General features: G+C 42.8%; 1 protein-coding gene across 1 annotated transcript in view; it reads left to right on the forward strand.

Moving 5' to 3' along the window:
- The window catches only part of LOC132396384 (tetraspanin-18-like), a 397,159-nt gene that overhangs the window by 323,350 nt on the left and 51,816 nt on the right, over window positions 1–21,993 (forward strand). Inside the window, exons 4-6 of the mRNA XM_059973909.1 lie at window positions 5,698–5,892; window positions 10,796–10,870; window positions 13,358–13,456. Coding sequence (XP_059829892.1) covers window positions 5,698–5,892; window positions 10,796–10,870; window positions 13,358–13,456 — 369 coding nt within the window. The remainder of the gene's footprint in view (window positions 1–5,697; window positions 5,893–10,795; window positions 10,871–13,357; window positions 13,457–21,993) is intronic.

Genomic DNA, 21,993 nt, shown 5'->3' on the forward strand with positions numbered 1-21,993 from the left:
TTTCCTTAATTCTACTTGCCATGGCCTTCTAATGTTTCCTTCTAGCTCTCCTAAATCCCTTCTTAAGCTCCTTCCCAGCTATCTTGTAACTTTTTGGAACCCTGTCTGATTCTTGTTCCTAAATATAAGTATGTCTTTTGCTTCCTCTTGACTGGATGTTCTGTATCTCATGTCAACCATGATTATTTCACCTTACCATCCATTCCCTGTCTCAATGGAACAAACCTGTCCAGAACCCTACACAAGTGCTCCCCAAACAACCTGCACATTTCCATTGTGCATTTGACTGTGTGTACCTACTCCCTATGCATGCTGCCAAATTCCTGCTTAATAGCTTCATATTTTCATAACTAAAAACCTTTCCATATTGTCTGCTCCAAGGCTGTGGTAAAGGTCAGGGTCACTGTCTCCAAAGTGCTTACCCACCAAGAGATCTGTCACTTGAACTGGCTCAATGCTTTGTTGAGTTATCTTTCCAGATTTATTTCTGAGGAAGCACAAATGTTGTAATTCATCCATGAGCTCTTTAATTACTCGCCACTCTCTGTCCACTGTCAGACTCTTAAGTAACTTCTTCCAGTCATGATGTATCACACATTCCGAGTTTCTATTATTTGGATTGAGGATTATTTTTCAATCCTCATTACACAATAGCTATCTAGGATGCTCAAAACTTGTTCTCCAGATGGCTCTTCATGACTCTGCTTCAATGTACTTCAGGAGTACCTCTCCTGCATTATCATGGTTTGCTAAATCTACATATCAACTTGTACTAATTATGGTTGTACTCTTACTGTGTGCATAACATCCTGTAAATTACTGTATTCAATATAATCACCACTGTTTGGGGATCTATATACCATCCTCTCCAATGCTTCTACCTCTTTCTTATCTTCACCCATACAGATGCTCGGTGCAAACCGACCTTCCTCACTACTGTATTGATTTCCTCTCTTACTAACAATACCACATCACGTTCTTTCCCATATCACCTTTCCTATTGGATGTTCAGTTCCCATTTTAGATTGTCCTCCAGCCACTTCTCCATAGTCAAAAGAGTATTGTCTGCATTTACAATGATTGCACGGTTATTTCCTCAGTCTTACTCTGAATGCAACATGCATTGAGACATTGCGCCTCAGGCTTATCTTTTGAATATTCTTAGTCACCATACCATTGTTTGCAGTTTGGGCCTGTTTATTTCTTCCTTTTAGTCTCTACACCTTCAGCTTGTACTTCCTGTCTTTCATTTCTATTCCTGTTTCCTCTTCCTCAGTCTCCCTGCTTGGTTTAGCATTCCCCACTCCAGTTTAAATCTATCTCGGCAACAGCATTCAAGCCCTTTTAAAGACATGGTTCCAGCCATGCCTGGCTGTAACCCATCCTGCCTTACCAGCTTTCCAAGGGCTGGTCCCAGTGTACTAACAATTCGACTCTCCTTCAAGAATGAAGCCGCTTATTCTCTTTTTCCTACAGTGATTGGCACAAGGCACAGAAAATAATCTCAAAAATACTTAATTTAAAGTTCGGCTTTTTATTCTGGCTGTGAACTCCTTAAATTTATGTTGACTGTATTGCAAGGTGAATGTGGGGTTTATTAGAGTTGAGGTTATTTACTGTGCACTGGGTAGTCGAGGTTATGGAAGAGGGTGAAATTACTTATTGTTTTACAGGGTATGGGGGACATTATTTATTGCCATAGTCAAGTTATAGAGAGATACAGCATAGATGACTCCAGGCTGACAATCGAGTGTTATTTACGCCAGTCCAACTCTAATCCCTTTTTAAACTAGAAAAAAATGGCTTTATTTGTCGGATGTACATCAAAACATTGAATCATACAGTGAAATGGATCGAAGACTAAAGCAGTCCCCACACCGGGGTGGCATGGTGAACAGACATCTTCCAGTACCGGCGACCCAGGTTCAATTCCCACTGCTCTCTGTAAGGAGTTTGTTCATTCTCCCCGTGACTGTGTGGTTTCCTCCAGGTGTTCCAGATGTAGCAGTTGGTCATTGCAATGAAGTTGGGTTTGTTGGGTGACGTGGCTTGAAGGGGCTACTCCACGCTGTATCTCAAGAAAACAAATAAAAATAAAAATATTCCCATCCAGTGATCCGTTCTGTATCTCTGGACTGCGCACCCACACACGAAGGTCAGTTTACAGCTGCCAGAGCACCCGAGAGGAAGCTCACCCTGGACCAGCAGCATCGAACCATAGAGTGAAGTGCATCAGATGGACAGAGCTGTCAGATCTGGAAATGACATTGTCCAGAAGGCTCATCAGAGATCAAGAATGAAGTACAAATCTTATAGTTACAGCCGTTTTATTAGATACTCGCCCTGGCGTGGGTAAGACAGGGTCCGCCTGTACCAGTGAGCAAGGGAGAGAAGTAATGTAACAGGACAGCAATAGTAACAATGGTTTCCTCTTAAACACTAAATTGTCCTGGACCAGTTTCTAATAACAAACCTCTTTAGCAGGTACTGACCAAATCACACTTCAGCTTTCCAGACAAGAAATTACAGATGTTTAAAACCAAATGTATTACACTAACGTACTCGAGACTGAAGAAAGCTAAAACCACAATGAAAGCAGAATGAAAACAACAATCTGGACTCCAATGCAACACACCCAAGGTCAGGATTGATCCTGGCTCTCGGGAGCTGTGTGGCAGTGACTCTGCTAACCATGTTTTTCAAAACAGGATGCAGCCGAGGTTGCTTATTATAGTACAGATCAGGCTGGAGATTATTTATTGCCATAGTCAATGAAGCACAAAGAATGTTTGTCTATTGTGTTATAGAATGGGAGTGATGTAATTCATTGTGGTACACCCAGACTACTCATCTCCACCCCAGACCATGCGCAACATCAGGTTCTGATGTCATCTGCAAACCTGCTGATTCAGTTAACCATGCCATCATCCAGATACAGGTGACAAGCAACAACAGACCCAGCACCAGTCTCTGCTGCACTCCACTAGTCCCAGGCCTCCAGTCAGAGCAGCAACCATCTACTACCACTCTCTGGCTTCTCCCGCGATGGGAATGTCCAATCCAATTTACCACATCATCCTGAATGCCGAGCGACTGAACCTCCTTGACCAACCTCCCATGTGGGACTTTGTCAAACGCCTTGCAGAAATCAATGTAGACAACATCCACAGTCTTGCGTTCATCAGCTTTCTTGGTAACATCCTCTTGGACATGACCTACAAAACACAAAGCAATGCTGATTATCCCTAATCGATCTCTGTCTATCCAAATACTCATGCATCTGGTCTCTTAGAAGACCTTCCAATAACTTTCCCACTACTGATGTCAGACTCACTGGCCTATAATTTTCTTGTTTCTGTTAGAGCCTTTTCTTAAACAGCTGAACCACATTGGCTATCCTCCAATCCTCTGGTACCTCTCCTGTCACAAAGGATGATTTAAATATCTCTACTAGGGTCCTGGCAATCTTTGCACTTGCCTCCCATGCAGTCATTGGGAACACTCTATTAGGCCCTGGGGAACTGTCCACCCTGATTTGTCAAAAGGCAGCAGACACCTCATCCTCTGTAATCTGATTGGGTCCATGACCTCGCTGTTGCTTTGCCTCACTTCTATAGACTCAGTCCATCTTCTGAGCAAATACAGATACAGAAACTCCATTTAAGATCTCCCTCAGCCCTTTTGGCTGCACAGCTAGATCACCTTTCTGATCTTCCAGAGGATCATCTTTTTCTGTAGAAACCCTTTGGATTCTCCTTCACCTTGTCTGCTTGGGCAACCTCATGCCTTCTTTTACCCCTCCTGACTTCTTTCCTATGTCCCTGAATTAACTCATTTGTTCCTATCTAGCTCTACCTGCTACACACCCTTTTTTCTTAACTAGGGCATCAATATCTCTTGAAAACTAATGATCCCTAAACCTGACGTGCTTTCCTTTTATTCTGACAGGCACATACAAGCAAACACAGACATGTGGCTCACAGGGGACGGTTGTTGCTGTGCCCATCTTGTGTGGTGGGGGCCAACTGTCAAAGCCTTTTCTTGAAGTCTCTAAATATCAATGATAACTACATCAATTTGAAGCAGAATGAAAGTCCAAATTTGAAGCATTATTCATGAAAAATTAAAAATTAATAAATTCACTTGAAAGCAGGGCTGAGATGAGAAGAAATTTCTTCACCCGGAGGGTGGTGAATCAGTGGAATTATCTACGCAAGAAGGCTTCAGAGGCTCAGCTGCAGACAATATTCAATATGGGGATCAATGGCTTTTTGGATATTAAAGGATGCAGGTCATGTAGCATTAGTGCAGGGAAGTGGTTCCATTGTAAAAGGTCTGCTATGATCTTATTGCACGGGGGAGCAGTCATATAGCCTACCCCTTTTTCTTACGTGCTGTGGTCCTAGTGCAATTAATTGAGGTAAAATAATCAAAAGAATAAATAATAATGGTTGTGGTTCATATTGGAATCAATGACACAGGTTGAAACAGGGCTGAGCTCCTGCAGACGTTAATGCTAAACTAATGCTAACGATGAAGTCCTGTACTTTAAGTCATCATTGCTCTCACATCTCATTGGTCTACTTATACTGTGCTTTCTCTATAACTGTAACACTATTCTGCATTTACCTTTGTGCTACCTTGATGTACTTCAGTCTAGAACAATCTGTCTGGATGCACACAAGCAAAAGCTTTTCATAGCATCTTGGTACCACTGATGGTAATGACCCAGTTATCAATTATGATGTGAGGAGAAAGGGTTAGAAGCTGGCCTGCCAGCCCGGCTCAAATCCCCAAGCCTGATGGCCCAGCACAAATTCTCCAGCCTGATGGCCCAATTCGACATCACCGGCCTGACAGTCCAATTCAATATCCCCAGGCTGACACCCCAATTTGACTCCCCAGCGCAATTTGACATCCCCAGCCCGATGGCCCAATTTAACATCCCCAGCCCGATGGCCCAATTTGACATCCTCGGCCTGACGGGCCGACTTGCTGCCTTCTCTGAACTGCCGGATGGCTACTCCAAACAATGAGCAGCTCACTGATGCAATGGACCTGTTGTACATAGTTATTGGAGAAAAGAATAGTCTTACTATGTTTAAAAAGACACTTAACAAGGGAAAAGCACATTCAGTTGGTCCCCGAGAAGCCACCGCACGTATACATGCTGCCATCTTTCCGGAAGAAGATCAAGGCCAAAATGGTAATCTGGAGACAGGCCAGTTTCAAGGGGATAAGAACAGATTTCATTCTGGAAAACTGGAATCAAAACATGACAGGCAAAATTGTAATTGGACATTAGGAGTCCTTTAAAGTGGAGTTTGGGAAAAGTTTAACAGGTAAAGTAAAAAGAAAATCATAAATGTTCTACAGATAAGTGATCAGGGAAATAGTCGTAAGAGGAGGGGGTAGTAGTCAGGGGCTTCTGAACTAATGTGGTTTGAGAAAGCCAGTGTAGATTTATTAAGAGTGAATTGTGCCCAGATAGCTTGATGGACATTTTCAATGAATAACCTCTCTGTCTTATCACCTGCCCTCTCATTTTTAACTACCCATTTCATACATAATTATTACATCCAGTGATCAATTTTCCGATGAAACTGGAAAACATGGGTGGTGCTGGTGTTGTGTAATGGGGGTGTGATGCTGGCTTTACAGGGTCAGACTGATATTCCTTGTTTTATTGTCTTGCAGCTGAGTGGATGCGCCCTGCTTGCAATAGCATGCTTGTTATTGCTTTACCCTGCAGGACCTGAAGACATTATGTCAATCAGCAAAGTGATCTTTACTGGAACCCTCTATGCCGTAGGCCTGTCTACTGTGCTGCTTATTCTTGGAATACTCGGGAGCATTGCTGCATTCCGGGAGAGCAGGTGCCTCCTCATGGTTGTAAGTGCACCTTTTCCATTCTGTTCCAGTTTATACATCTGATGCTTTCAAGGCTTAGTGAAACTCAGCCCACCGCAGGCTCCCTGCCTACAGGTGCCGTTGAGTATCAATCTCAGACTTGGCTTCTCCATGAGCCAAATGGGGAATGGGAGCATCCGGGTGTCCTGCTGATAGAAGGGGTGGTACGTGTAAAACTGGGACGAAGCTGTGCAGCACTGTGATGCACTTGGCCAGTAGAATGGAGCAGATGCCTGTGCATTCTGTGGCAACCAAGGAAAAGGCTGGAAATTAAGTAGATAAGGACCTTACTGGAATGCCAGATCTATTATCCATCCCAAGTTACCTGTGAACAGCAGATGTAGAGCCAACTTATATAGAGTCCATTGATATGGAGCACATTCTGAAGGAGACCTCCAACGTATCTGAACACTTTTGCAAATGCCCTGAATCTTGTTTTGAGTATAAAAAAAGTCATAGGTATTTATCACCAAAGGCCAGCTAGCCATTTATCCAGTTGATGATATTGCCCTTGAAAATGCACTTTCAAAAGCGGACATCAACTCAGAAATCAATCACTGCCTGAGCTGTGCCAGAGGACCCTACGCAAGATTAAGGAAAAGAGTTTTTGAAGACTGTGACTTAAAGGTCCAAACAAAACTTTTGGTTTATAAAGCAGTAATCTGTCCTACATTACTGTATGGAACTGAAGCATTGATTACCTACAGTAGGCATCTGAAAGCCAGAAGACCATAAGATCACAAGATATAGGAGCACAATAAGGCCATTTGGCCCATTGAGTCTGCTCTGTCATTTCATCATAGCTGATCCAATTTTCCTCTCAGCCCCAATATCCTGCCTTCTCCCTGCATCTCTTCATGACCAACCAAGAATCTATCAAACTCTGCCTTAAATATACATAAAGATTTGGCCTCCACAACTACCTGTGGCAATGAATTCCACAGGTTCACCACTCTCTGGTTAAAGAAATTCCTCCTCATCTCCATTCTAAAAGGACACCACTCTGTTCTAAAGCTGTGCTCTCCGGTCTTAGACTCTCCCACCATAGGAAGCATCCTCTCCACATCCACTCTATCAAGGCCTTTCACCATTTAATAGGTTTCAATGAGGTCATCCCTCATTCTGCTGAATTCCAGTGAATACAGGCCCAGAGCCATCAAACACTCTTCATATGACAAACCATTCAATCCTGGAATCATTTTTGTAAACCTCCTTTGAACCCTCTCCAGTTTCAGCACATATTTTCTAAGATAAGGGGTCCAGAACTGCTCACAATACTCCAAGTGAGGCCTCACCAGTGCTTTATAAAGTCTCAACATTACATCCTTGCTTTTATATTCTAGTCCTCTTGAAATGAATGCTAACATCAAATTTACCTTCTTCACCACAGACTCAACCTGCAAATTAACTTTTAGGGAATCCTACACAAGGACTCCCAAGTCTCTTTGTGCCTCGGTTTTTAAAATTTTCTCTCCATTTATAAAATAGACAACCCTTTCATTTCTTCTACCAAAGTGCATGACCATACACTTCTCCACACTATATTCCATCTGCCATTTCTTTGCCCATTCTCCTAATCTGTCTAAGTTGTTTGTAGCCTCTCTGCTTCTTCTTAACTACTAGTCCCTCCACCTATCTTCATATTGTCTGCAAACTTTGCAACAAAGGCATTAATTCCATCATCCAAATTATTGACATATAAAAAGAATCAGACCCAACACAGCCCCCTGTGGAACAGCACTAGTCACCGGCAGCCAACCAGAAAAGGCTCCCTTTATTCCCACTCTTTGCCTCCTGCTAATCAGCCACTGCTTTATCCATGCTAGAATCTTTCCTGTAAAACCATGGCCTTGTAGTTTGTTAACATGGTGTGTGGCACCATGTCAAAGACCTTCTGAAAATCAGAACAGCAACCGATTCTCCTTTGCCCATCCTGCTTGCCATTTCTTCAAAGAATTCCAACAGAGTTGTCAGGCAAGATTTTCCCTTGAGGAAACCATGCTGACTGCAACTTATTTTATCATGTGCTTCCAGGTATTCTGAGACCTGTTCCTTAATAATAAACTCCAACATTTTCCCAACCACTGAGTTCAGAATAACCGGCCTATTGTTTCATTTCTTCTGCCTCTCTTCCTTCTTGAAGAGTAGAGTGACGTTTGCAATTTTCCTGTCTTCCAGAACCATTCCAGAATCTAGTGATTCTTGAAAGATCATTACTAATGCCTCCACAATCTCTTCAGCCATCTCTTTTAGAACCCTAGGCTGTACACCATCTGGTCCAGTTGATTTTTCTATCTTTAAACCTTTTAATTTTCCTAGAACCTTCTCCCTAGTTATGGCAACCACACACTTCATGACCTCTGACACCTGGAACTTCGACCATACTGCTAGTGTCTGCCACAGTGAAAACTGATGCAAAATACTTATTCAGTTCATCCACCATTTCCTTGTCCCCCATTACTACCTCTCCAGCATTGTTTTCCAGCGGTTTGATATCCACTCTCGCCTCTCTTTTATGCTTTTTGTATCTGAAGAAACTTTTGGTATCATCTTTAATATTATTGGCTAGCTTACTTTCATATCCCATCTTTACCTTCTTAATTACTTTTTTTGTTGCCTTCTGTTAGTCTTTTAAAGCTTCCCAATCCTCTCCCTTCTCACTAATTTTTGCTCTATTATATGCCCTCTCTTTGGCTTTGACTTCTCTTGTTATCCACTGCTGTGTCATCTTTCCTTTTGAATACTTATTCATCTTTGGAATGTATTTATCCTGTGCCTTCCAAATTGCTTCTGGAAATTCCAGTCACTGCTGCTCTGCCATCATCCCTGCCAGTGTTCTTTTCCATTCAATTCTGGCCAGCTCCTCTCTCATGACTCCGTAACTCCTTTTACTCAACTATAATACTGCTACATCTGACTTCAGCTTTTCCTTCTCAAATTGAAGGGTGAATTTGATTCTATTATGATCACTTTCCCTTTAAGGTTCTTTTACCTTAAACTCTCTAATCAATTCCAGTTCATTGCACAAACAATTTCAGTTCAAGCTCTGGAATAATATCACCAAAGATTCTTAGAAAAGATTTTGAGGATCAACTGGAAGGACAGACACACAAACGTCAGCAGAGGCCAAAATCCCCAAAATAAAGCATTCACATTTCCCCAGACAGCTTCTCAGTCCCAGTTGAAGGAAGGTCAATGGGCCCCTGGTGGGCAAAGTAAACACTTAAAATATAACATCCAAAGTATCCTGAAAAAATTTGATATTACATCTACAAGCTAGGAAACCATTGCACTCAATAGATACATCTGGAGAAAATCTGTTCAAGAGGGAGCTGTGCTACATGAAAGCCATCTCTGCTGTGCCACAGAGAACAAGTGGCAGTTGTGAAAGTACAGACTGAACACCAAAAAGACCCAACCAGTAACCACAACCACCACTTACTCTTGCCCACACTGCACCAGAATCTGTGGATCCAGGATCAATGTCTACAGCTGACAATGGACAACTGCTTAGAACCTCATACTCAACTTGAGTGATCATACTACTTTGATTGGTCTGTAGTCATACATAGGTCAGGCTGGGTGAAGATGGCTGATTTCACTCTAAGACAGATTTTACAATGTTGTTGGTTTCCTTGTTATTATCACTGGGTCTAGCTTTGTTTTTCTAATTTTGAGATTTAATACCTTGGATTTAATACCTGGTTGCCAATGTCTCCAGATCAGTGATCCAGAACTCAGTTGTTAGTCCAGTAATTTGGCTGCAACACTACTGTATCTCTAATATTCTTATAGCTCATCCAGGAGGTTGAAATGAGGGAGGCTGTGGCTTCTTTTTAACATACTGAATATGGCTGTTGAACAAACCCCTCACCAACAGTGCCGTCGTTCAACCACTGAATTCCCAGTCTCCTCTTTATAATAAAGATTTTTATTGAGTAAGTTTCTCTCCGACTTTTATTTATTCTTGTCCTGGCTCTGAGCATCACTGGCAAGACCAGAACCTACTACCCATCCCGAATTTCTTTGAGAAAGAGGGGGGTAACTGCTGTTTTCTGCCACCGCAGTCCTTATGGTAAGGTGCTCATATGGTGATGCTGGGGAGGTTGTTCCAGGATTCAGACCCAGAGCTCAGACAAGAACCTATTGGTGGTGATGTTCCCATGGGCACCAATTTCTTGGTGGTCAAGGTCAGGGTTTTGGGAGGAGCTGTCAGACTGAGAAAGCCGCTGCAAAACATTATGTAAGTGGTACACAATTCTGACACAGAGTGGCAGCATTGGAAAGAATGATTGTTTAACATGGCTGTCGGGTCCCAAATAATTAGATTGTTTTGTACTCATTGGTATGAAATGTTTTGATGTGCTATGGCAAATATCCATCATATACCTTACCTTAGCTCTGTAAGGTGTCAAACCATGAATCTCTCACCTCAGGATTCCCAATCTCTGTCCTGCTCCTGGGGTGGTGCTGCTTATGTGGCAGGTCAGGCTGAACTATATTGATGGTGAGAACTTGGTGACGATATGTTATCAGTTGGTAAGGATAGATAGATAGACTCTCTCGTGCAGAAGTTATCGACCAAAACTGTTGTGGCATAAATGTTACTTGCTACTGAGCACCTATTGCCTGAGTATAATTAATGCTGTTTCATTCACTGAGAAGCTGAGTCTGCATTTGAACGTTGTGTAATTATCAGGGAAAATGCAACAATGATAAATGTGCGGACAAAGAGAAAGTTACCATGCTGAGTCTGTGGATCAACATCATTTCTATAAGGGAAGAGATGATGAAGGCATTAGTATGAATATCTTTATTTAGAGTTTTTTGTTTTTGTTATTGCCTTGTTGGCGGTGCCTCATGCCCGTGTCTTTTTCTGTTTCAGTGCTTCTTACTGATTCTGCTGATGTGTGCGCTCGAGCTCACTGCTGGAATAGCTGCCTTTCTATTCAGAAATCACGTAAGTGCTCCTCAGATTAGCTAGCCGACATTGGGATCCCAACTTGGAACTGAGCAGAGTGCATAGAGAATAAAATTGGGATTAATGTAAGTGGGAGGTTGAAGGTCAGAATTGACAGTGGGTTGAAGGGGTTGTCTCTGTGCTGGATCTCTCTATGGCTATTTTTGATCAGCATGGACAACATTGGCTGGAGGGCCTCTTTCTGTGCTTACATAACTCTTTGAATTTGTGATTCCATAATATCCCTGTGACTGCACTTTGAATTTTCTGTTCCAAACACATTTGGGTCTATCAATATGAAATAGGATTCATTCATCCACAATATTAGGATGCTTTCTGTTTCATAGATGTTAAGCAACAGTTGCAGTACCATTGTTTAATGAACAACTGGTCTCGTGACTGTAAACAGTTTCATTATTTCTTACATGACTACAATATTGATTAAACCACTAGCATTGAATTTGGCAGCTGTGGAGGTCAGGTCATTGGGTATACTTAAGGTGGAGATGGATAGGTTCTTGATTGGCCATGGTATCAAAGGTTAGAGGGAGAAGGCTGGGGAGTGGGGATGAGGAGGAGAAATAAGGATTAGTCATGATTGAATGGCAGAGCAGACTCGACGGGCCAAATAGCCTAATTCTGCTGCTATGTCTTATCAATGAGGCAATGCTGGGAATAACTGGCAGTACCCAACTTCACGTCCCACCACTGAAATGTTCCCACAACCAATGGACTCAATTCCATGGACACTTCATCTCTTGGTCTCAATATTGTTTGCTTATTTATTTATTACTACTTTTATTATTTCTATGTTTTCTCTTCATATTTGCACAGTTTGTTGTCCTTTGCACGTTAGTTTTTTTGGCCGTCCTGTTGGGTGTGGCCTTTCATTAGTTCTGTTATGTTTCCTGTGTTTACTGTGAATGCCTGCAAGAAAATGTACCTTGTGGTTGTATATGGTGACATATGTGTACTTTGATAATAAAGTTACTTTGAACTTTAATCATCCTGATATTTTGATAACATATAACACAAAGTTTGCGTGATATTTGCTTCAGCATTCTTTCACTTAATTTCTATTCCATATAATTCCTGGTACCTTACAACATAGAATGGGATTATTCAACCCATTGAGTCTATGCCAGCCTCTCAGAGCAGCCCCATGAGTCCCTTTCTCCAATATGTTCCCTGAAACCTGTCCTCTCATTCATTCCCACCACCATCCCCGATCCTATCATGAGACATCTACACTAGGGAATTTACACTTGTGAATTAACCCAACAGCACTGACAACTTTGGAATGTGGGAGGGAATCAGAGCACTGGGGGAGAAACCATTGTGGTCAAAAGGAGACTGTATGAACTTCACCGGAGGTAGAATTGAACCTGGGCTTTGTCTACATGGCTCCCCACTAATTGCGTTGGCATTCTTCCTCCAATATATGGCTATGCTTAGGGGCCAAAGCTTCAGATGTGTATTTGGTTCACAAGAGATCCTGCAAATGCTGAGAGCATTACACAAAATGCTGCAGAACCTCGGCAAGTCAAGCAGCATCTATGGAGGGGATAACCAACTGAAACCCTTCATCAATATTCTGTACCTGGTGCCTGCTTCTTTGGCGTCAAGCACGAAAGCCTTTGTTCTAGCAGTTATTCTGTGTGACCAGATGTAGCTCTGGATCTGTGTATGGACAATTGGCAAGGGTTTTCACAATTACCTAGTAATGGTCGTTCCTTGCATAGTGAAGTTGTCAGCCGTCCCTTATAGGCTTAGCACCAATATCAAATCATTCTTATGACTGTTTGCTGGACCATTTAGATGAGCATTAATGAGCCTCATTTGGGGGACTTAATCTGGGCCCAGGCAACCAGATATGGCCTGACCATTATACAATGTAATATTCTTCCTTTAGGGGTCTATTAATGTTACACTTACCTTGTTGGCTTAGCCATAGATTCTGTATCTTTTTTCTGTCACTGTATGTTGTGTGCAAAAGATCTCTTCCTTCCTGAACCACACTCAGCATTTTGTTTTGGCAAATGATGCACAGTGGTCCGGGGCTCCAGTGACCTGGGTTCAATGCCGACTCTCTGTGTGGAGTTGCCTGCTCCCCTGTGACTGCATGGGTTTTCTCTGGGTGTTCCCATTTCTTCCCACATTCCAAAGACGTGCAGGTCCGTAGGTTAGTTGGCTGCTGTAAAGTGGCACTAGTGAGGAGGTGGGTGGCAGAATATCGGGGGAGAGAATTATGAGAATACAGGGAGAAAATTAAATAGGACATTGAGTGGGTCTGTGTGGGTGGCTGATGACCAGCGTAGGGCCTGGTTTTCACTGTATCTTCCTATGACTATGACTCTATCCTAACAATTTCTATGGTTCAAGGTTTATTAGAATACTATTTGCTATTGCCTAGCGTATTTGCATCTTTTAAAAAAATGAATTCTGATTTGATGTGAATCTCCATCCTGATGCTGCTTTGCTTTCTAGTTAACAAAGAAGTATTTTGAGGATGATCTGGGGACTTACTACACAGGAGACAATGGGACAAATGCTTACACCAAAAGCAGCAATTCCATCATGATCAGGGTAAGTTCACCTTGCACAGAAATATCCAGGCAGGTAATCCCTTTTGATGATTTGAAGGGTGAATAGTGAGCTCTGGACAATAATGTACTGGCTGTGTGACTAGATGGCCAATTGGAGTCTGGACCATTGTTTGAATCCCAACATCTCTGTGGGGAAATTTTAAATGATTAGGTAGAAGTGGAGAGGTCGGAATGTGTGAATGGCCAAGACAAGGTGCTTGGTTTGTAAAACAACAGAAGCTCTGCCGATTTGATCTCCTGTAGGCGGTGACTCAGGCTTTAGACTGATGGTAATAGCTTATTTTCTGCTTTACACAGATGAATCTAAATCTGCCAAAAGATTTTCCACATGTTTTCTCCAACAACAGGAGAAAGCTGGTTATCAGTCTCTTCACTAAATGCCAAAAGCTAACCCAGCTGAACGTTGGGGAAATGCTGAAAGAGGTTCAGGGTGACAAAAGACCATGCTGAGGTTGACACAGATTAATTAGCACATCTGATATTCTGGCACCTGTTGCATCCGGAATGTGGCTGAAAATGTTTTCTAGTGCGTGATCCACTGTGTCTTCTGAGGCCAGCATCTAGTGGTCTTCAGCTTCGCTCCAGAGGCCAGAACCCGATGCTACAATTGACATTTGTCTACAAATAGCCTACAAACTGACCCATTAAAAAAAATCAGATCCACATCCTTGAATCATAACTGCATGAATATCCATCATAGCCAAGTTCAAGTTTATTGTCATTTGACTGTACATGTATATAACCAAATGAAACAACATTCTTCCAGACCATGGTGCCCCCACAAAACATATATCACACACACAGTACATAGAACAAAATATTACCACAAATAAGTGAACAAAATATAATTCAAAATGCATTTAGTGCGCAGCACAGGTAAACAGTGACTAGCTCACTGTCCTAGTGATGAGACCTTGGTGTGGCAGGGTGTTCAGTAGCCTGCAGCATGGGGGAAGAAACTGTTCCCTGGTTTGACAGTACTACTTGTTGTTAGTTGCTCAAAGGGATTATTAAGTGGGTGGTCGGGATCTTCAACAATGCTCTGGGCCCTTCGTAGACAGCACATCTGGGAGAGGGAGGCCCCAATGATCCTCTCGGTGGTTTTTACTGTCTCCTGCAGGAGTGTCTACTGTCTTGCAATTTGATGCCATGCAGCTTTCACACCACACAATGATGCAGCCAGACAGGACACTCTTGATGGTGCTCCTGTAGAAAGTTGTTAGAATGGGAGTGGGGAGCCTCAATCTCCTCAAAGTGTAAACGCTACTGTGCCTTCTTTATTAATGAGGGGGTGTGTGGGTCCAGGTTTGATTGTCCGTTCTTGCACACAGAGAAGCTTTTGTGCTGCTCACTCCCCCCACAGCAGACATACAATGGAGCGTGGTCGACCCGTGCCTTCCTGAAGTTCACAGTTATCTCTTCTGGCTTGTCCATGCAGGTTATTGTTCACACACCATCAGACAGACCTCTCCACCTCCTCCCTGTATGCTGACGAGGCGAACCACTGTTGTATCATCACTTGTTCCAACCTCGTATCTCAAAAGCAACCCAGGCATAGACCTCCTCTAGCTCTGGATGCATCCTGTGATTTCTGCCGCCTCCACTTCTTTATTACTGACCTGCTCCAAATGATCCAATTCCATCCCTGAAATCGCTTTCCTTCATGTCCTCCTTGATGAATACAGATGGGAAATATTTATTTAGGACCCTGGATCCACACATGGATTACTGCCTTAGTCTTTAAGGGGGCCCACTCTTTACCTGGCTACACTCTTGCACCTCATACACTTACAGAATGACTGGGATTCTCCTCAATTGGACTTGCCAAGGTTAGTTCATAGCTCCTTTTTGCCCTCCTAACTTGTTTGTTAAGTTCACTCTTACACACACCATCTTCTTTAAGAGACTGCTTTGATCTGAGTTCCTAAACCCGGCAGTATGCATCATTTTATTTCTGATCAAACCGTCAGTATCACATGTTATCCAAGGTTCTCTGATCTTGCTATCTTGCTTTTCACCCTTATCAGATTATGTTAGTCATGAACTTTTACTAATTCTCTTTTCCTAAATAGCAATCTTTTACTAACACGTGTCAGCTATCATTTTCCCCATAAACATCTGCTCCCAGGCCCTCTCTTGCATTATTAAAAACACCCCACCCCCAATTCAAGAGCTTAAAAGGAGGGCTAACCTTATCACTTTCCTTAACTACCTTTGAACTTACATAATTATGGTGAATCTATCCAAGGTAATCACCCTGCCTAGTTTTGTTTCCCAAGATCAGTTTGACTATTGTCCCATCTCAAGGTAGAACTATCCACATGCTGTCATAGAAAATGTCCTTAGATACACTTCACAAGTTCCACCCATTTAAGCCCTTTGCAATTTGGCAATCCCAGTAGGCATCAGGAAAGTTAAAATCCTCCACTGCTCTTACACTTTTCTGTGACTTTTTACATATCTCTAATTTTCTACATATCCTCTAATTCTTGCTGACAATTCTTAGAGGTCTGTGGTATAACCTCAACAAAGTGATCTCATTTCTTTCAACCCATCTGGCTTCAATGGGTGACCCCTCTAGGGTACTCTTTCTAAGTACAGTCACGTTCTCCGTAATCAATAGTGCAACTCCTGCTCATCTCTTTTGAATTTTGAATTGGTCAGCGTGTGTTGCTACTTCCATGTGTTGGGACAGGGACTCTTCTCTAAAAAACTTTTCAGATTTAAGACTATATACAACTAGTGAGATGTGCAGGCAGTTGTAGTTACAGGACAGGAAATTTAATTATAATTCCAAAAGCATGTGACAGATGATCAAAGATGAATGCTTGACCTGCCAATGTGCCTTGTCATTACTCTTGCACCTTGTTAACTCCCTGCCCTGTACTTGCACTGTAACCGTAACACTTTATTCTACATTGTGTTAGAGCTTTCCCCTTGTACTACCTCAAATGAGTTAAGTTTTGAAATTATCTGTATGGATGGCATGCAGAAACAAAGTTTTTCTCTGTACCTTGGTTAACGTGACAATAATAAACAAATTTTCCAGTTTAGATCATGTTCACAAGCATTTCTGGGTGGGATTGTATACATTGGGAAATTAGTCTGGATGCTAACGTGGCAGAATTAGCCCAGCATCAGTCCTACGACCAGCGGGAAAACACATCACCTACTTCCCTTGCTCGCAGCAGAAACTGGAAATTTTAGATGCAAACTTTGACCTTTGTGAAAAGGTCACAATAATACAAAGAGAGTACTTTTCAGGTCTGAAGCACTTCCTGGTTATCAGTGTAAGAAGGGCACGTCAGTGGGAGTTGTTCATGTATTTCTAAATGGGAACCACATCTCTTCCTGTGCAAATCATTTTGTTGCAGCTTTTAACAATTTATTGGGTCAGTTCACCATTTTCTACTAATTGGCTCTTTGGACTTAACCCAACACAGGTTCAAAAGTGGGTGCAATCCAATTTATGTATCCTCTACATGGGGGTCAGAAGAGAAAATGTAATATTTCTTTTTGAATATAGTTATTGGAATGGGGAAGACTACTTAACCCCTTGAACTTGTAGTATCAAGGCTGATCTGTGGTCTAAACCAATGTCCTGCCTTTTAGAAACATAGAAAACCTACAACACAATACAGTCCCTTCAGCCCACAAAGCTGTGCTGAACATGTCCTTATCTTAGAAATACCTAGGCTTGCCCATAGCCCTCTATTTTTCTAAGCTCTGTGTACCTGTCCAGGGGTCACCTAAAAGTCCCTATCGAATATGCCTCCACCACAGTCGCCGGCAGCCCATTCCATGCACTCACCACTCCCTGCGTAAAAAACTTACCCCTGACATCTCCTCTGTACCTACTTCCAAGCACATTAAAACTATGCCCTCTCGTGCTAGCCATTTCAGCCCTGGGGAAAAGCCTTTGAATATCCTTTCCGCATATCTCCTTAATAAAACTGAATCAAATGGGTTTAAAATGAAGTATTTTCCCAGCATCAGCAATATTTCCTGAAGTTTCCAAAATTTCCACCACTCTTAGTGTATTACCTTGTCTACTTGTTTATTGCCTCATCGTTGATTCCTCAAGCAACTGCAGAATGAGCTTCTCTCTGTTTACTCTGTACATTCCCATTACTGTCTTGAAATTTACTAAATTAATTTTCTAAATTTGCACAATTTTAGTTTTGTTGAAGCCCAGCTGTCATGCTGGTGCCTTTGTGTTGTTATCCATTGGTCACATTGACTTGGCCTTTTCATCCATCATGAACCTGATGGAATTTAATGCTTCCATCTACAATGCTACGAATGCCACAGGATTCTGTGGCATCAGCAAACTTGAAAATGTGACTTTCTGGATCATTCATAAATGCAGGGATTCGTTGAGATTCCACAGGTGAACTCCTGGCAGTGCACACAACAGTGGTGACACAGGTAGGCAGGGGGGTGAAGAAAACTTTTGGTGCACTAGTCTTTATCAGTCAGGAAACTGAGAATAGGAATAAGGCCACAAAATGCTGGAGGAATCAGTAAGTGATGCAGCATCTATGGAGTATAAAAAGGTGACATTTCTGGCCAAGACCCTTCATCAGGACCGGAGAAGAAGGGGGAAGAAGCCTTCATTAGATGAAGATGGGGGAAGGGAAGAGGTACAAGCTGGCAGGTGATAAGAGATGTCAGGTGGGGGAGGGGATGAAGTGAGGAGCTGGGAGTGAAGAGTTGAAGGAGAATGAATTGGATGGGAAAGGGGAGTGGACCATGAGAGAAAAAGCAGGAGGATGAGCATCAGAGAGAGATGATAGGCAGGTGAGGGGAAAAGGTAAGAGAAAAAGGGAAGGAAAAGGCTAGAATGGGGAATGGAAAAGGGGGGGGGTAATTACAGAAAGCTAGATAAATTGCTGTACATGCCATCAGGTTGGAGGCTACCCAGATGGAGTGTGAGGTGTTGCTCCTCCAACTTGAGAGTGGCCTCATTGTGGCAATGGACCAGCATGTCAGAATGGGAATGGGAGGTGTAATTAAAATGGATGGCCACTGGGAAACCTACCTGTTGAGGCAGATGGCGTGAAGGTGCTCGACAAAGTAGCCCCCAATCTACATTGGGTCTCAATGTGGAGAAGGCCGCAATAGGAGCACTAGATAAAGTAGATGACCAGAACCGACTCACAGGTGAAGTGTTGCCTCACCTGGAAGGACTGTTTGAGGGCCCTACATCATGGTGATGGAGGAGGTAAAGGCAGAGGTGCAGCACTTGTCCAGCTTGCAGCAATATGTGCCAAAAGGGAGATCGGGGGAGAGATGATTTCTACTGATGCCAATGAGGCTATGTACAGCTCCAATGCCATATGAAATTTGCTGATGTCACCAGTGTTGTATGCTGATAATTTGGCATGTAGGAGGGAGATTGAAAATCTGGTCGGAGGGTGCCACAGCAACAACCTCTTACTCATCATCAGCCACACCAAATACATGATTATTGACTGCAGGAGCAGGAAACCAAAGATCCATGAACCAGTCTTCATTAAGGGATCGGATCAGTAACTTGAAATTTCTTGGCATTATCATTTTAGAGGATTTGTCCTGGGACTAGCACATAAATATCATTACAAAGAAGGCATGGCAGTATCTCCACTTCCTTATCATCTAAAACTCTGAGGAACTTCTATAAATGCACAGTGCAACCAATTGGTTGCATATTACCTGGTATGGAAATACCAGTGCCCAAGAACACAGAAGCCTGGACGAAGTGGTGGCTACAGCCCAGACCATCACAAGAAAAGCTCTCTATAAGGAGAGCACATCTACAAGGAGCACTACCACAAGAAAGCAGCATCTACCATCCAAGCCATGCTCTTTTCTCACTGCTGGCACTGGGGAAAATGTACAGGAGTCTGAAGTCCCACACCATCAGCTTCAGGGACAGTTATTACCCTTCAATGATCAGGCTCCTGAACCAGTGTGGATAACATCACTCACCTCAACTCTGAACTGATTACAACCTACAGACTCAGTCTGGAACTCTTGGTCTCAATATTATTTATTTATTGTATTTGCACGGTTATTTTCTTTTGCACATTGGTTATGTGTCAGTCTTTGTGTGTAGTTTTTCAATGTTTCTATTGTATTTCTCTGCTCTACTGTGAATGTCTGCAAAGAAATATATCTCAGAGTTGTACATGGTGACATACACATACTTTGATAATAAATTTACTTTGTGCTTTTAAACTTTGGGGGGACAAGGGTGTCACAGAGATAGTGACCCCTACAGAAAGCAGAGAGTGGGCAGGGAGCGGAAGATGTGTTTAATGGTAAGATCTAGTTGAAGATGATGGAAGTTATAGAAGTTATGAATGATGTCCTGTGGAGACTTATGGCATTGTAGATAAGGACAAGGGGAACTCTACCCCTGTTAGGGTGGTGGGAAGATGAGGTGAGGGCAGATGTCTGGGAAATGGAGCGGATGGCGATGAGGGCAGCATCAATGGTGGAGGAAGGGAAACCACGTTCTTTGAAGGTGGATACACCAGATGTCCTGGAATGCTGTATCTCATCTTGAACACAGATGCTGCGGAGAAGGAGGAACTTCAGCATTTTGTTTGAGCCACTCTGGATTTCCAGAAACTGAGAAATGTTTTGTGTTACTGAGAATAAGAGTTGTGACTGTGTGGCAGTTGCATAAGGCATTGATGAGGTCACACTTGCAGAATTGTGCATAGTTTAAAGTCACTTCTAATGTGTGGGTGAGGAGAACGTGGGGAGAAAGCAGAAGTGGATTTAATGTGGGATGGTTGGCACGGACTGATGTCCGTAGGGCTTGTCTCTGTGCTGTCAACTCCATGGCTCTACAGGAAATTTACCAGCATAGAGCCTGTAGGTAGTTAATGGTGGGACTGTCCTTCCTGCAGCATTGTGTGCAGTGGCAAGAGAGACATAGACAAAACATAGACTTAGAATAGTACAGCACTGTACAGGCCCTTCGGCCCACAGTGTTGTGCTGTCCTTGTAACCTATTCCATCTCTTTTACACTGCCCAATAACCTTAGATTTTTCTTTAATCTACACTCCCGCCTAAAAGTCTCTTAAGAGCCACTAATGTATTGGCCTCTCCCTCCACCCCAGCAGCATGTTTCACGCACCCACCACTCTCTGTCAAAAAAACCTACCTCCACCAAATTTTTTTCACTCTCCTTAAAAGGGTGTCATCTGTTTTGATGTTTTGTTGTTTTGGCTATCCTCTTATAACCTTGTACACCTCTACCAAGTAACCTGTCTTCCTCCTTCACTGTAAGGAGGAAGCCATAGCTCACTCAACCTTTAGACTGGAGTGCTAAGCTCCAAGGTACGGGTATGGCAGTCCAAGCTGTGAGATGCTGTATTTTAATATTGTCATGTGTACCAAGATACAGTGAAAAGCTTTTGTTTTTTTTGTGCCATCCGGACAGATCACTCATACATAAGTGTTTTGAGTTAGTAAAAAGAAAGGCAGAATAGTGTGCCACACATGGTGCTGTGTCCTCAACCCCTCCATTGTTCCCCACACATTCATGACTGTGTGGCCAGGTTCTGCTCTCACCCCACCTACAGGTTTGCAGAAGACACTACCGTAGAGGCTGGATCTTACATAACAATGTGGTGGAGCACAGAAAAGAGATACAGAGCCTAATAGTATGGTGTCTGGATCACAATCTTTCCCTCAATATCAGGGAAACAACATAGTTGGTCCTTAACCCTTATAAGAGGGCAGAATACACTCTCCTGTACATATCAATGGTGCAGAGGTGAAGATAGTTGAGAACTTCGTTCTGGAGTGTAAATATCACCAATAATTTGTCCTGATCCAGTCACATAGATGTTATGGCCAAGAAGGCACATCAGAAAACTTGGGAAATTGATCATGTGTCTGAGAACTCTCACTATTTTCACAGAAGCACCACTGTCAGCGTTCTAACCAAATATATCACAACTTGATACGGCAACAGTTTTACTTGAGATGGCAAGAAATTGCAGAGAGTTGTGAACACAGCCCAGTTTCTCATGGAAACCAGTCTCCCTCCCATGGATTCTGTGCTCACTGGCTTGGTAAAGCAGTCAAAGTAATCAAAGGCTCCTCTCCCCTTGGTCACTCTCTCTTCTCCCTCTCTCAGTCAGAAGATAGAACAACTTGAAAACAAGCACCACTAGGCACAAGGACAGCTTCTATCCCACTGCTATAAGGTTCCTGAGAGACCACTTGTACAATAAAGATGATCTGTCAGTCTATTTTGACATGGCACTTGCACCTTACTGTCCACTGGCAGTGCAGTTTCCCTGCAACTGTAGCATTGGTTTCTGTTTATTCCATTCCCTCAGTATATTGTGCCTCAGTACCTGCGAAGATAATGAACCAGTGTAGTGTTACAGAGATGGCTGGCACAGTAGCATAGAGGTTAAAACAATGCTTCACAGTTGAATTCCTGGTGCTTCCCATTAGGACTTTGTACGTTCTCCCTGTGACCGCGTGTTTCCTCTGGATGCTCCGGTTTC

This window comes from Hypanus sabinus, chromosome 7 (assembly GCF_030144855.1).
Source record: "Hypanus sabinus isolate sHypSab1 chromosome 7, sHypSab1.hap1, whole genome shotgun sequence".
Classification (NCBI taxonomy): Eukaryota; Metazoa; Chordata; class Chondrichthyes; order Myliobatiformes; family Dasyatidae; genus Hypanus; species Hypanus sabinus.